The sequence below is a fragment of the Dendrobates tinctorius genome, unplaced genomic scaffold (assembly GCF_039654945.1).
Source record: "Dendrobates tinctorius isolate UK_male_01 unplaced genomic scaffold, ASM3965494v1 ptg000029l, whole genome shotgun sequence".
NCBI classification, from domain to species: domain Eukaryota; kingdom Metazoa; phylum Chordata; class Amphibia; order Anura; family Dendrobatidae; genus Dendrobates; species Dendrobates tinctorius.
This window is the reverse complement of record NW_027361697.1, coordinates 51,628,837-51,646,303: the sequence shown is the minus strand read 5'-3', so window position 1 is coordinate 51,646,303 and position 17,467 is coordinate 51,628,837. Positions and strand designations below refer to the sequence as shown.

The 17,467-nt window shown below is 44.2% G+C and overlaps 1 protein-coding gene across 1 annotated transcript in view; it reads right to left on the bottom strand.

Moving 5' to 3' along the window:
* COL11A1 (collagen type XI alpha 1 chain) overlaps positions 1 to 17,467 on the bottom strand; it is a 248,884-nt gene that overhangs the window by 199,736 nt on the left and 31,681 nt on the right. The window contains exon 2 of the mRNA XM_073571713.1: positions 13,685 to 13,849. Coding sequence (XP_073427814.1) covers positions 13,685 to 13,849 — 165 coding nt within the window. The remainder of the gene's footprint in view (positions 1 to 13,684; positions 13,850 to 17,467) is intronic.

The following is a 17,467-nucleotide window of genomic DNA, read 5'->3' as shown; positions in this document are numbered from 1 at the left end:
TGATATGGACAGTTTTTCAATATAAATAGACTGAAAAATACATTTAGCATGAAAACGAGTGATGAGCGAGTATACTCGCTCTTGGGTTTTCCTGAGCATGCTCGGGTGACCTCTGAGTATTTTGGCGTGCTTGGAGATTTAGTTTCTGTCGGCGCAGAATGGATGCTGGACAGGCTGAATACATGTGGGGAATGCCTGTTTGTTAGGGAATTCCCACATGTACTCAGGCTGTCCAGCAGCCACAAATCATGCAGATGAGGCGACGAAAACTAAATCTCCGAGCACGCCACCTGAGCAACGAGTATACTCGCTCATCACCAATGAAAACCTGATTAAAATAATAAGTTATTTTCTGTACACACTTTCTCTATAAAAAGAAGCCAGTAACAGGAAGACTAATCTTGACCCATTGACTTCTCCGTGTTGGGCTCAGCTAGAATGAGAGGTACCTCTCTCTTTTTATGTAGGGAGAGAACTGTCAATCAAGCAAAGCTGGGCTTGGAAAAGCCACCAGGGACCACCCAATATTTTAATTCAAAACCAAAATTTGTCCTAAAAAACAAACAAACAAACCCTGATACGGCCATATCAGAGGAAAAATGAAAAATAATGGAGGGGGGGGGGGGACAAAAATGCAAAATAAAAAATTCTCGGGTCCTTAAAGTTGAACTATGTTTTCTCAGAAATGCTGCAGAATTCCAACGTAAAACCTAGATGCCTGCAATGAGGGAGTCTCTGTGTCGGCTCGTGGTTTGGGCAGCATGAAAGACTCTTTGTGACGGTTCTCCACTAGGTCCATGAGATGAGGATCCTGGACGGAACACTCCACCCGATTAACTCACAATTTCCTAATAGAGTAAATGAAAGTATAAAGTATTTAAAAAAAAAACTTATATATTTATCAAGACAATTTTGGAGCTTTTACTTCTTCCACCCTCCTACATCTGCAATCCCAAGGTTTAACTGGCACCCACTACAGGGCTTCCTGCCGCAGGCATTTCATGCAGAGAGTAAGTCAGTGGAAATCTTTGTGGAATTCACACTCGTTTTCAGGGTCTTGCACGTCTTGGCTTGCTAAGAGATATATGAAGACGACACTTGTAAAGTCTTGTTTATTTATTAAAAATGTAAAAGAGATCATAGCCAGCAACACATTAGCAGCATGACTGGAGGAAGCCCGTTCTCATCACTGGATTCCAGCTGCAGAAGCCCCCAAGAAAACAGATGCATCATGCCGGCAGATGTGCACTAGCATGCCTCAGTCTAGAGTATGCGCTGATCTAAAATGTGATAAGTCATTAGCTTTTCATTACTCACATAGCTTTGTCACAATTAATAAAAGCTTTCAGCGCCACTTTTTTTCCATTTCTTCTAATATCTGCTGACAGTGCACAGATGGCAAATGTTATATGGAATGTGGGATACTAAAGAACATTTCATTGTAAATTAGATGAATAAAACATTGGTGTATATGTGTCCTTAGGCAGGTGGTTGCATTCAGTAATGTTATGTTATAGTTCTGTAGGTTTGTGTTGCCTTCACCTTTCATTGTGTCCTTAATGATAATCGTATAATTATAGGAAGCATCCATGTTCACCTGAGGCAAAAATGCCAATTCAAAGTCTAAGGAGAGCAGAGCTACTACCCCAACAAGAGCTTCAAAGGCTGCTTTATTAGTTGTCATCCAGCTTATATTGGCGTCCTTATTAGTTGTCATCCATCATATGTATATATTTATGCTGCAGAATATATTTGGAGACAATCAGATGCCTCTCTGGTGGTATTGCTTGATAGATAAGTATCTACCTGTATTTTTCAGTACTATGGACATCATTAATCCTGACCAAATCTCCAACTCTAAGGTGATATGCAGTCCCAAACTTGCAACAAACCTCCACCATGCTTCACTGTTGCCTGCAGACTCTACTCAATATTGTACCATTGTCCGGCCATCTGGGAAACAAACTGCCCATACAGTCAAATATTTCAAATTTTGACTTGTGTGTCCAGAGCAACTTCTACTTTTTATCTATACCCCAGTTCCTCTGTGTTAATGCATAGTTGAATCACTTGAATTGCTTCCTTGTCAAAGGTAACACTTTTGGGCTGTAATTCTTCCATGAAGATGACTTGTGGACACACCTCTTTGAACAGTAGATATAGTTGGTTTCCACTGGTTGCTGCCAGTTCTGAGTTGATGAAACTGCTGAGCAACTTCTGATTTAGAAACAGATTAAGCATCATGTCTCTTTCCTCTACTGCACAAACCTTTCCTTGGCCAGCCAATTTGTCTCCTAAAAGTTGCCCATTTTTTTGTGCTTCTTCAAAAGAGCTTGAACATTTCTTGGAACCTCTACAAAATCTTTGCCTGGGATGGACCTTGCTGATGCACTATAACTACCTTTTGCCTTTTTGCTGTGCTTAGTATTGCCATGGTGTATGACCTTTGGCATGGAACTCTCTACACAATTGCACCTTTGTAGTAGAGTCTGGCTTTTCCTCACCCAGTTTTATGCCTCATACAGGTGCTTCTATTTTAGTTGATGACTGTGTTTCAACCTATGTGTTTAATTTAGAAATTATGATCATTATCACCTGATTGGTGTAATTGGTTACTCATACACCTTACTATAATCTTTACGTAGAGGAATTGATACTGTAATGAAGATATAGGGTGGTCATATCAAATAATGCAGTGAGTAACATTTCTAAAGTATTTTGTTTATTCACTTTGGATTTTTGCTAATTCGCGAAAAATAAACTTTTAACTCTTCTATTTTATTTATTCTTACTTTGCAGCATTTTATTCACATCTGCATAAAACATTTGCAGATTAAAACTTATGTTGACTGTTACTTTGTACAAATATGAAAAATTTCTCTGATGGAATAATGCGTTTTTTTTACTTTTTCCCATTTTGAATAGTGATTACATATCACTTCATGATTTATGAGGTCAGAATCCTCAGTGAACTTCAGAATAAATAGGGTTGCATCTGTTCTCCCTCCCACACTTTGCTTGGTGGACTTTAATGTATCCCTATTCACTTGAATGGCCCAGTGTTGCAGTTTTCTGAACAGCACATGCTTTTTAGTTGATCTGCAAGGAATAGGTTACCCTGATGGCCTTTTTACATGAGCTGATCAGTGAACTTTCTTGATTATCTGCAGCTGCAAACAGGTCATCAATCAGCCAATGAATGAGCAAAACATTTTTTCATCTGTTGATGTTATTGTTTGTGTGTAAGGGGATTGATGAGGCAGCGGGTACCTTCGTGCTGGATCCGGAACTAGAGAGGCTGCATCCACTGTTTTCGTGGGGTCGTCTGATGAGACTCAGGTGCCACTTTCTGGTGCGTACTGTGCTGTCGAGACTACCCAGGAGAAGCAGTCGTTTGAAGAGTGTAGTGTAGATGATGAGGTCCTTGACCCATCATGGCGTGAGGTACAGGAAGGTGGTGGGAGCAGCTCTGAGGAAGAGATTCCCCGAACGGCCAAAAAAGGAGGGAGAGGGAGTGGGCAGACTCGGTTGCCTGTAGCCTCAACTTCGGCACCCATTAGGAGCATGCCTCTTCCAAAACCCAAAATGGGCGCTCCCAAACTTGCAGTGCCTGGTCCTTTTTTGACACAGTTGCAGATGACATTTGCTTTGTCAAATGCAAGCTGTGTAATCAGAAAGTGAAAAGAGGGAAAAGTGTCAGCATCCTCAATACCACAAATATGTGGAAACATGTGCGGACCAAGCACATGGTGGAGTTACAAAGACACACTGAAGACCTAGGCCAACCTACAGCGCCACCTACCACATCTTCAGCTCGTGTTGTAGCCTCTTCCTCCAGCTCACACACAGCTGGTTCGGCTTCCTCACAGGATCGCCATGGAAGAACCTCTGGCACTGTTGTACAGAGACACAGTGTCATTCCACCCACAGCACCACGTTCCCTGTCATCCTCACACTCCCAGGCCAGTCTACAGCCATCGGTAGCACAGGCATGGAAGTAAAGGCGCCCATACTCGGCAAACCACCCCCGAGCACAGGCTCTGAATGCTGGCATTGCAAAACTACTGTCCCTTGAAATGCTCTCATTCAGGCTGGTGGAGACTGACACCTTCCGTAACTTCATGGCATTGGCAGTCCCACAATACAACGTGCCCAGCTGCTTTTATTTCAGCAGGCAAGCCGTCCCTGCCCTGCAAAAGCATGTGGAGGGAAAAATTAAACATGCGCTACTAAACGCTGTCAGTAGCAAGGTCCACCTGACCACCTATGCGTGGACCAGTAATCATGGACAGGGATGATATCTTTCCCACACTGCCCATTGGGTAAATGTTGTGGAGCCGGGTACAGATCTTGAGAGTGGCACTGTACGTGTTCTGCCAACTCCAAAGATTGCAGGAATCCAGTCTGTACACATTGACTCCTCCTCATACTCCAGATCCTCTGAATCAGCGCAGCAGGAGCCGTCACAGTCTACCTCCACATGGACTCTTGAACGCTTACCTGTTACGACCGATATGAGCACAGCGGTGGCCAAACGTCAATAGGCCGTATTGAAATTAGTTTCTTTGGGGAATCGAAGCCACACAGCGCAGGAGCTCTGGAATGCCATCAAGCAGGAGAGCGACATATGGTTTGTGCCAGCGAATTCTCCAGCCAGGCATGGTAGTGTGTGACAATGGCTGAAATCTGGTGGCAGCTCTGGGCCTAGGCAATCTCACTCACATCCCATGTCTGGCACATGTGCTCAACTTGGTCATGCAGAGTTTTTTGAGGGACTATCCAGATCTTGATGCACTGCTGCACAAGGTCTGCATAGAGTGTGCTCACTTGCGGCGTTCCAGCATGGCAAGATCGCGCATTGCAGCTTTGCAGCACCGATTCCGCCTTCCGGAACATCGCATCACATGTGACCTACCCACCAGGTGGAATTCAACGTTACATATGTTGGAGAGGTTGTGTGAGCAGCAGGCAGCAGTAATGGAGTACCAGCTGCATCAGGCGCAAACAAGTCGCACTACGCGCCGTTCACACTTCACCACCACTGAGTGGGCCTCTATGAAGGACATCTGCCACGTTCTGTGTGCCATCGATGATTCCACGCGGATGGCGAGTGCAGATGATGAACTAGTCAGCATGACTATCCCCATTATCTGCCTGCTTGAAAAAACACTGCAAGCACTAAGAGAGGAGGTTGTGGAAGAGGTGGAGGATTAGGAGTCACAAATACCATCTGCTTCTGGACAGTCTGCGCAACGTGGTTCCTCACAAAGGCCTAGGCAGGGGACACTTTGTGAGGAGGATGAGGTGGAGTCAATGGAGGAGAAAGACATCTGTCCAGAGGAGGGAGGTACACAATGCTCTAGTAGTCAGTATGTAGAACAAGGGTGGGGTGATGCAGAGCAGGCAGAGATGAAGTCTCAAGCAGGGGACATCGTTTCTTGGCCAGTTGGCAGTCTGCAGCACATGGTTGATTTCATGCTGCAGTGCCTGAGAAACGACCGCCGCATCGCTCACATTCTCAACACGGCTGATTATTGGGTGTACACCCTCCTAGATCCTCGCTACCGGGACAACTTACAAAGCCTCATAACACCGTTGAACCGGGAGCGTAAAATGCGTGAGTACCAAGACACACTGGTGCATTCCATCATGTTCTCCATTCCACCCGAGAGCAGTGCTGCTAGTGCTTTACAAAGCAGCTCAGTGCGTCGAGGCAGTGGAGGAAGCTCTGCACAAAGAGGGAGCATAAGCAGCGCCTCAGCACAAGGCAAGACCAGTATGGCCCAAATGTGGCAAAGTTTTGTGTCCCCACCACAAATGTCTACATCATCACAGATGGCTCCAGTCAGCAGGAGGCAACGTTTCCGTCAGATGGTGACAGACTACATGTCTTGCCCTCTCAGTGTTCTCCCACACAGCTCTTCCCCCTTCAAGTTTTGGGTCTCTAAGCTGGATATATGGCCAGAGCTTAGCCAGTATGCATTGGAGGTGCTGGCTTGCCCTGCTGCTAGTGTATTATCAGAACGCGTCTTTAGTGCCGCAGGTGGTGTACTAACAGACCGTCGCATGCGACTATCCACCGATAACTTTGACTGGCTTACTTTTCTGAAAATGAACAAGGCCTGGATCTCGCAGGAATTTGCCAGTCCTCTTCCAGATTAAATAATTGGTTGGCAACAGTATCAAGGTCTCCTGTTGTGTTCATGTTTCTACCACCTGAAATGTAATCCCTGGGCTCCAGTTGCTGCTCAGAAGTGCCGTCTGCACAGTCAACACAGGTTCCAGTGTTATTGGGGTTCAGTAACGTCAGCTGATCCCCTGCTCTGTGTCTGGCAATTTCTCCTGCTCTGTCCGCATTCACACTACTACAGATATTAAACTTGCTCCAATTAGGCCTCTGCCTCCACTCTGTTTCTATTATTTACCCTGGGCTCCAACACCACCAGTTGCTCCTCAGAAGTGCCGTCTGCACAGTTAACACATGCTCCAGTGTTATTGGGGTTCAGTAACATCAGCTGATCCCCTGCTGTGTGTCCAGCAATTTCTCCTGCTCCGACCACGTTCACACTACTACAGATATTAAACTTGCTCCAATTAGGCCTCTGGCTACACTCTGTTTCTACTGTAATCCCTGGTCTCCCACATCGCCAGTTGCTGCTCAGAAGTGTCTTTGGCACCGGTACTTCCTCCTGCCCAGCCTGGTTTCAGCACACCAGCTGTTTCCGGGTAGTGTCAACGTCACTTTGCCTCCAATACGTTGTACTGTCGTGTTGCGGTCGGGTTAGCCGACTCTATAGTGCCTGCAGTTTAGGTGCTTCCTATGTGGGCTGCGGGATCTGGCAATGAAGGCTGGTTCCGTAGTGCCAATAGGACAAGCTCCCCCTGTAGGACTGTGGGTTTCGGTAACTCCGGCCGGCTCGCGGCCTTGCAACTTTTTTTTTCATGTGTACCTTCTGCTGACTATCTGAGTTCCAGTACCATTAGCTGGTTCTTTGGAAGTCAATCTTGAATATGTCGCCCTGGGTTCCAGTAACATCAGCTGATTCCAGACAGAGCCTTTGGCTTAGGTGCCTCCTTCTCGGTATCCGAGTTCCACTAGCGTCTGCTGGTCCTTGGTAGTGCTTCCTGGCACAGGTACCTCCTGCTTAGTAACCAGTTTCCAGTGCCATCAGCTGGTCCTCGGTAGTTCCATTGGCTCTTGTACCTTCGGCTACCCATCCAGGTTCCAGTACTGTCAGCTGGTTCTCAGCAGTTCCTCAGCCTTCTTATACCTTCTGCTACATTTCCAAGTTCAAGCTTTTTGAAATGATTTTGATAATCACTCTGGATCTCCCTGACGACGACCCTAAAGATGACGACCCTGAAGACCACCCCGAAGAAGATGACGACCCCGAAAACGACGACCCTGGAGACGACGACCCTGAAGACCACCCCGAAGAAGACCAAGAAGATGACCCTGAAGAGGATGATGAAGGAGAAAGTGTGGGAGAAGTAAAAAAGAAGATGAAGAGCATGGAAGTAGTGAAACATAAATATCTGACAAAATATAAAAAAGCTTAACATAGTCAATATCTTTGTAACTCCGAACATCTTAAAAAAAAAAATAATTCCTGCTATTCCATTTGATTGGGCTAAACCTCTATGCCTTTAATGTCTCCTCCACCTCCCCCAATACATTCTACATTATTCTTAGTTGTTTTCCTTCATGTAGAATTAACCTACAAGGAAAGAAAGGGTTTATTTTCATTCTGATATTTGTGTCCCATTGACTTGCATTGGTTTCCTGTATCGGAATCGGCGATATCCGATATTTTTGGGGTATCGGTCCGATCCCATCCGATCCCATCCCATCCGATATTTCCCGATATCAGAAGGTATCGCTCAACACTAGTTGTGAATTATTGCTTAATCATCAAGCTGCTTTTACATGAAGCTTTGCCTGTACCCAGCATTCTATTTGCACTTGCCTCTTTGGCTTTTGGAGTAGTCAGAGGTCAGAAGTCCATTATCTAACATCTAACATTAGGGAGTTACTGTGAATGTAAATGTAGCTCCAGCTGCATTGTAAAGCAGATCTTGAAAGACCTTCTCCCTCCTAATGAATAGTAATGAAGGAAAAGAAATCTGATTTCTGTTTGGATATATCATCACATCACAAGGGAAACCATATGTTGCTTCTTTGGCTCCTCGGTTTATTTTCTTAATAAACATTCTCTTGTACTAATATTTACATATCTCTTCTATGTTACAGCTTGCCTTAACAAAGGATAAGAACAGAGAAACCATTCCATTCGATCTCAAGACGTCTCATTTGGCCCCTCATACAGTACGTGTGACAGATACTTGATAATCTTTTCTCACTTGTGGTTTAATTCCTTGCAGTGGATAATCGTTCTGTCATTGTAGTGCCAACTGTCTGTATAATAACCAATATGAAGACAACGTTACGATCAAAACTGTTTAGGTCGAAACGCGTCAACACCAGAACGCTGCCTTGTCTGTGACCTATTTTTAATGGAAGTGTAATAAAGCTGCAAAAATTTTATCGGAGACATCGATTCTTCTGTCTCCATATTGGATCTACCTGCCCTGGCCGAGCAGCTTGCTGGATCTCCGAAATTAATGTGACAGTGGATACCTTACAATGGTGAGTTAATCTATTTGTCTATACAATGACCCCATGGTGAGCTTTATGGTGGGCATTTCATTATACTCCAATGCCAATCTTAAAGAAGTACTCCCATCAAGGTTTTTATTGTCTTGAAGGGGATGTCCACTACTAGGACAACCCCTTCTCATCCCTCATGTTTGACCCAGCTAAAATGAAAACTCTTTGGGTGCTTCCGCATTGCATTTGTGGGTCTCGTCGGGGCATACGAGATTTGCACAAATGCGTCAGCTGGGCCATAGACTGTAATGGTGACGGTAGAGCAAACGTGGACTATGACATGCACCATTTTGGTGATTTTAGGCCTACAATAGGTGGACACAGCCCTAACTTCCTGTTGATGTTCGATACATCCAAAGGTGGAGAGGGTGAAGCCGACGATGATTGGGCTTGCATGAGACCCAGGAACCCAAGTGCCATCACCGCTGGAACGACGCCGGAACTGGAGGCGAGTTTAGATGTTACATCTGTTACATAGATGATATAGATTACACGTCACTCTGTACTTACAATTGCTCATTTTGCCATTCTTGCCAGTTCATTTTTCTCTTTTTGAGTAGGTCTAAGGCTTTCACTTGATTGGAAACTGACTAGCTGAGTCCTTCTAAGCTTTACGTAGAAACAGGAAATCTCTTTTGCCTGCATGAGCCGTCTTTAGAACATCATTAGAACTACAATGCCACATCACTGAAAAGTAGGGAGGAGAAGATCACCTGGGTCAGGGCTGCCACAGTGCTTGTCGTGATTTAGAATTGTAGTTCTAATGATGACTCATGCAGGGAAGAGAAATTCCATATAGAGCTTAGAAGGATTCAGCTGGTCATTTCTTCATCACGCAATGTAATTAACCTAATGGAAAAGACAAGAATTAACTGAGTAGAAGAACAAAATGAGCAACAGTGCCATATAATATCATGATTACAATATATTAAGAGGATAAAAATGTTGATGGGAGTGCTTCCTTAACAATCAGGGTTGCAGTATAAAGCATGGTGAAGGGATAGCTCATCAGCAAGATATTTGGATAACAAATGAAATGAAGATTACATCCTAAAGAAGCTAAGGGTTTGTGTACATGGCAATGCATATGCAGGGCTTATTTTACCAACTTATATGTGAGATTTTAATTGATAAGATAGCAGATGTCAGATCCCCGCTATCAGCAAGTTATCCCTCATTAAACGGATAGGGGATACTCTGTATTTTTGGGGAAAACCCTTTAGTTATATTTTTTCAACAAGTGAGCTCTGCGGCTGCTACATCACACACAATAGCCATAGTTTAGATAGCAAATCTAAACATGTCTATAAACTGACCTAAAATAAACCAATTACCACAATTCAGTTAAACATGCTAAAAACACATTTCATACTAGATTTATACAGAAAACCAGGCAATGAGTGGAAACCAGAGGCATTATTTCCTCTAACACTCTGCAGTGTGTGAACAGGGCTTATATAACTACTTCCTATTTACATTTTTTTGCAAATAGGCTACATTTACAGTCAATATATCAACTAATGTTAACTTTATGCCAAAATAAGAATGGTAAATCAAACATCGTCTGCTAAATAGAAAATAAAACATTATCTTTCATACAGGGACACCCCATTGATTAAACAAATCATGTAACACTTTCTTTCTCATTAGAAAGCTGTAAAATCCGATATTTAAAGGTCAAGTTTTTTGCTAATCTAAATAGCGGAGACAGGAAACCTTTAGCATTTTCTTAATATTATAGCAAAAGACGGAGATTAAGTTGTGCAGGCACCATGGTAAGCTTCACTGCTTTCTCTCCACTAATTCAATATTTTTCATATATTGTGTAAAAAACATGTTTTATATAAAAAAAACTGCTTGATGGACAGTTTTGCGCACAGCATTTTCCCATAAAAAGGCCAACAGAGGAGCCATCAAGAAGAAAAGGTAAAGCAAAGGGCCAGGTTTTTTTTTATCTGCCAATTTTTAATCCACTTCTGACTTTGGCTAAAAAATAAAGAGTTTTTAAAAAGCTCCAGTGTTGTTTTCTTCCAAAATAGTGATTTTACACATGGTGGTGTATGAGATCATCACCATGCAGTCAGGACTCATAGAGAGTATATAAAAAAGAAGGAAAAGGATGGGTACCACAATAATTTATAATGATGATCTAGGAAATAGGTAGCAAACCACAAATTACTCCAAAAGCTCAGACCCACATTAGATATAGCCAGCGCACGCCCTAAAGTTTGCAAAATACATGATTATATTTAGATAAATCAGAAAAAGGTAAACACGCAATTAAAGCGGACTTGAACTCTAGTGGAAGTAGCAACCCTAAAAGTTAATATCGACTCTTTTACAAGCCTTGCCGTATGACTTAAGATAAGTTGGTATTGACTTTTAGGATCGCTGCTTCCAACAGGTGGCACAAGAGATCTAGGCCTCTTCCTCTCTGAAGAGGCAATTTGCATATTTAATTTCAGAGAGGAGCATTGTATGTCCTATAAGGCTGTGTGCACACGCTGCGGATTTTGCTGCGGTTCCGCAGCGGTTTTGGCCGCTGCGGACCCGCAGCAGTTTCTGCTGCGGTGTACAGTACCATGATTCCCTATGGGAATCAAAAACCGCAGTGCAGACGGTGCGGAATTTTCCGCGCGGATTATCTGCGGTTTTCAATCCGCAGAAAGAATTGACATGTCAATTCTTTCTGCGGATTCTCCTGCGGTTTGCCATCTCCTCCATTTGAGGAGATGAAAAACCGCAGGGCAAAACCGCAGAGCAATCCGCAGGTAAAAACCGCAATTTTTTTGACCTGCGGTTTCATCTGCGGATTGTACAAAATCCGCGCGGATGAATCCACACCTAATCCGCAGCGTGTGCACACAGCCTGAGACTCCTCACTCTGACATACCAAACATGGAGAAGAGAGAGGGAGAGAGGGACAGAGGGAGAGAGGGAAGAAGGGAGAGAGAGGGGAATGAGAGAGGGGGCACGGACAGAGGGAGAGAGATGGGGGGAGAGAGAGAAGTAGAGAGATGGAGAGAGAAGATAGAGAGAGAGGGAGAGAGGGAGAGAGATCGTGAAAGAGAGGGATAGAGAGGGAGAGGGAGAGAGGGAGAGAAAGAGAGGGAAGGAGGGAGAGAGAGGAAAAAGAGAGGGGTACTCGGACAGAGGGAGAGAGATGGGGAGAGACAGAGAGCAAGAGAAGAGGGGGACATAGAGACATAGAGAGATGCATAGAGAGAGGGGAAGAGGAACAGAGGGTAAGGAAAAAAGAGAGGGAAGGAGGGAGAGAGAGGGGAAAGAGACAGGGGGACTCAGAAAGAGGGAGTGAGATGAGGAGGGAGAGAGAGAGGGATAGAGAGAAGAAGAGAGACGTAGAGAGAGTGGGAGAGACAGAAGAAGATAGAGGGGGAGAAAGGGAGAGAGAGATGTAGAGAGAGGGATAGAGAGAGGGAGAGGGAGAGAGAGGGGAATGAGAGAGGGGGGGAGCACAGACGGATGGAGAGAGAAGAGAGAAGGTGAGAGAGGAAGAGAAAGCGGGAAAGAGAGACAGAGGGAGAGAGAGAGAAAGAGAGGGAAGGAGGGAGAGAGAAGGCCAAAATCCAGAAGAAGGCGAAAAGGCGAAATCCAGAAGAAGGTACACAAAGTCAAAGAGGAATATCTCAGCATCTGGAGGAATGACATAAACAAATCCCAGAAACTGACGATATACCAGAACCTACAGAGGAAGTACAAACTGGCCCCATATCTAGAGAAACTAGAAAACCCCAAAGAGTGACAGATCCTGAGCTGGTACAGATTGAGCGCACACAGCCTACTCATCGAAACTGGGTGGCACCGACAGAACTACAAGTCCCGAGAGAGCAGACTCTGCCAGCAGTGCCCCCATGAGGCCGTGGAGTATGAGGCCCACTTCCTGCTGAGGTGCCCCAAATATTCCGCAGTGAGGGACACTCACTTCAAGAGACAGTCTGATCTCCTCCCAAACTTCACCTCCATGGAGGAGGAAGAGAAACTGACGATAATACTGTGGGAAGAGGAAAGTGTAGCGGCCATAGCAGCGGAATATGTCAGTGCCTACCACAGACTAAGAGGAGACTGATATGTCATGGACTTCTATACCCAACCCTGGACAAGACCCTATTCCCCTAACTAAGAGAAGGCTGATATGTCATGGACTTCTATACCCAACCCTGGACACATCCCTATCCACCCAACTAAAAGGAGACTGATATGTCATGGACTCCTATACCCCACCCTGGACATGTCCCTATCCCCCGACTAAGAGCCTGATATGTCATGGACTCCTATATGTCCCCCTACCCCCCCATTCCCCTATTTTTACCTTTTGCTTTGGCAATGCTAATATATACTTAGTCCTGCCAATAAAGCTCATTTGAATTTGAATTTGAGAGAGGGGAAAGAGAGATGGGGACATGGACAGAGGGAGAGAGATGGAGAGAGGGGGAGAGAGACAGGGATAGAGTGAAGAAAAGATAGAAGATGATAGGGGGAGAGACAGAAGGAGAGCGAGGTGGACTGGGAGAGAGAGAGGGAGAGAAATTCAAGCATTCAAGCTTGGTGCAGTTCTAATACCCGAATTGAACATTGGATCAGACCGACGAACCCAAACTTCCATAGGTCCGCTAATGCTTCTCTGAGCACAAACCCATATGAAAAGCCATCAGTCCTTGGTCATTGTGGCACCTCTCAGCACTACAAGGAGAAACAATTTTTTTAATAGCAACATGTGATGATTAATGTCCCCTGCAGTATCCATGATGGCTTATGATAAGAGATTATCTTTGTGAAACAACCTCTATAAGAGTTAACTAGGTCTAGTATAATACTGAAGCCGACCACTGATTGTCCATAATAGGCAGAAGAAAACTTTCCTCCTTTCCCATCCACCTTCGGACAGAGAAGGGTCGGCCAGTCCCCATAGGCTTTGATCACCTTGAATGAAATGTGATAAGTGTCAAACAATGACCAGATAAGTGCATGGCATGGTACAGTATTTTTGTTCCTTACCTCTAAATATTTGGGTCATCGGGGCACTAAGCTGGGCATGTTTTTGAACTCTGTATGCTGTGTCTCCTTTGGTTGCCTTCCTGTTTGCGCAGAACCCTGCTGTTCTTGACACACCTTCTGGTGTACTGTGAAAATCTAATGCTCTGAGTACATCCACTGGTCCAGCTGAAAAGCAAAAAAGAAACATAATTACTTTACCTTATCAACAGACAACTGCTAATATTTATCAAGTCATAAAATAACATTAACTAATCTCTCAAATCAGTCATGTGCCGGCTGGTCACCTCTATTGGACAAGATATAATCCAGAAGAAAGGGAAGAAGTATACCAGAGGAGTTAGTAGGATCTAGTCTTGCTTTATCTCAGTTATAAAGAACGCTTAGGCTGTGTGCACACGCTGCGGATTATGTGCGGATTCATCCGCGCGGATTTTGTAAAATCCGCAGGTGAAACCGCAGGTCAAAAGACCTGCGGTTTTACCTGCGGATTGCTCTGCGGTTTTGCCCTGCGGTTTTTCATCTCCTCAATGGAGGAGATGGCAAACCGCAGGAGAATCCGCAGAAAGAATTGACATGTCAATTCTTTCTGCGGATTGAAAACCGCAGATAATCCGCGCGGAAAATTCCGCACCGTCTGCACTGCGGTTTTTGATTCCCATAGGGAATCATGGTACTGTACACCGCAGCAAAAACTGCTGCGGGTCCGCAGCAGCCAAAACCGCTGCGGAACCGCAGCAAAATCCGCAGCGTGTGCACACAGCCTTAGACACATGGCATCGTCATCTATACAGTTGCAGTGGACCATGTTCACACGAAGACTTAACATGCTTTTCCTCAGCAGAAGTCTGTGACTGTCCCTCAAACTTCTGCCACAGAAATGTATCACGTTCCGGTCAGGGAACCTGCTGCACTTTCGTGCACCACATTCTGTACTCATACCACAAAACACTTAATGTGTGAGTCTGTATATACTGTACAAGGCTATGGGTCTGTGATAATCACAGACAGCACAAGGTTGGCATCTGAGTAAACCCTGATCCAAAACACTGACAAAAAAAATGGTCTGGTTACTTTTCATGTATGAGAAAGAAATGAATGTCTGCATGAGGCCGAGGGGCTTGTTCAGATGAGCGTATTATACAGACGCGTGCTGTTCGTGTGCACCATGAACCTGCACCCGTTATAGCCAATGTGCCAGTGCACATGACCAATTCTTCATATGAACCAATGATCTGTGAGGAAAAAAAACATGATTTGGGATTCGCTCACATTGCCATATTGTCTCTCACTCAAAGAGGAGATCCCAAAACAGAAAAAAAAAAAACCACCTGGTTCCCGCGCTGCTACACTTCAACCCTCAAATGGAGGAAATCCAATCGATTCTAGGAGTAGGTTCCAATATCAATGCTTTATTTCATGGTAAATACAAAGACAAAGAATGTCTTTGTATGTACCATGAAATAAAGCATTGATATCGCAACCTACTCCTAGAATCGACTGGATTTCCTCCATTTGAGAGTTGAAGTATAGCAGCGCGGGAACCAGGTGTTTTTTGCTTTTTTTTCCTTTTGGGATCTCCTCTTTGAGTAATGGAAGCAGACGCTGTCTGTCTACACCATCCTGCTGCAGCTTCATTATATGGGATTGAGCGTATTTAGTAGTTGTGGCGTTACACAACCTCTGAGGGTGAATACCCTGAACAATTCAATTTTTACTTATTATATCTGGTAAAGCCCTATGGGTGCGCTTTTGTGGTTTCTTTTATCTTTATATTGTCTCTCACGTGAGAGAATCGGGTTGATTATGCTAATTACTAGTGATGAGCGAGTGTGCTCGTTACTCGAGTTTTCCGAGCATGCTCAGGTGTTCTCCGAGTATTTTGGCATGCCCGGAGAGTATGTTTGTGTCTCCGCAGCTGCATGATTTGCGGCTGTTAGACAACCTGAACACATAAAGGGATCACGTGATTGCTAGGGAATCCCCACATGTATTCAGGCTGTCTAGCAGCCGCAAACCACACAGCTGCGGAGACACAAACATACGGTAATCTACGAGCACGCCCAAGATACTCGGAGAACATCCGAGCATGCTCGAAAAACTCGAGTAACGAGCACACTTGCTCATCACTACTAATTACACTTGGTTAAACTTGTCTCTGTGAACGGACATCGGATTGTGCTCAGAAAACTTCTGAGTGCAGTCTGATGTTTTAATAACACCTATAGACTAGTATGGTTGCACATGATCAGAATATCGGATGCACCTGCAGCATGCTGTGGTCGTTCTCTCATGCTGGATCGGCATGAGTAAATAATGGCAGATCTGCTCTGCCCCATAATATAACACTTGGCCGAGTGCTGTCCAATATCACATCACATGGCACTCGGCCATGTTATACACCAGTGTGATCGAGGCCTGAGGACCAGACTTGTGCATGTAAACCGTAGGCTGCTCCTGCACATGACCACATAGCGGACAAGCACATGGAGCCGGTCACGCCTGCAATTTGTTGACGTGACTGGCTCAAGTTTTAATACGGTCTGAACGCTGCCTTTAGCTAATGACTTCCTACAACCCCACATCTGTAATTGGACTATAGGAATTTTCCAAATAAAAGAAACTTAGAATGAGATGAAATCCGTGACAGAATTCATGCCATGGTCATAGATTCTGGCTGATACTGCAGCTATTGTTACTACACAGATGATCCAATTTAGGAGTTCTCTAATGGCATTCATCAGCAAACATCCAGCATTTCCAAAATCTCCAAACACTCCCAACACTCCCAAATGTATATGAAAAAATCAGTTTTTTTTTACGTGGCAAACTTGTCATCACTACAATGTAGTAACCATTTCAGCTGTGACCTCTCGATAATACACACATAACATAAGGTGTAGGGCTATTGCGGAATTGGACTTACAATACTTATTTAAATTTAAAAGAACTGATCATGGAATTACACATTGATGCAATCTAAGGGTATGTTCACATTACTTCTTTTAGCGACCGTCAAAACTGTCCATTTTTCGAGCACAAGACACTTTAGGAATAGTTAATTTTTTCTGGAGTTTTGTTAACTGGAAGTATATTTTTGGGCATTTTATTGGTCATTTCCTAAAAGCTTTTTCAAAGGGTTTTCAGTTTATTTGTTTCTACTGCTTTTTCATCAAATTTTTGTAATCTTTTTACTAATATTTTCTAGACTTAAATGTCAGCGGTGTTTAAACCCAAAACACTCAAAAATGATGCCTGGACGTCTCTCCAACATCTTTTCAGTCTTCCCAAGAAAAGGCAAAGTATCGAGCTTCTTCCTCAGCGAACACTAGAAGGATGTACCGTATATGTTACTTCCCTTAAATGCTTGGCGCATTTCATAGCCTGAAGTGTTTAACAGAAAAAAAAACTAAACACATCAAGTCCATAGCAATTCCTTTTCTAAGACTAGATTCATATTGCGTTAACACAGCCCATTCAACGCATAGTGTTGACGCGCCGTGTTAACGCTATAGCATAACGCGATATGCATTATGCTATACTGCTAGCGCTGATGATTCATCTGCGCTAGCGGTAACGGAGCCTCAGATGCTGCAGCCCTGAATGACGGCACATCGCGAACGCGTGCCGCTTTATGGCATGCATTAAGATGCGCCTGACATTGGGGCTGAATGGCAGCGATAACGGACTGCGTTACACCGCGTTATACCACGGTGTAACACAGCCCATCTAACGGACTGCTACAACGTAATGTGAACCCAGGTTAAATTAGTAGAACAACTCTTT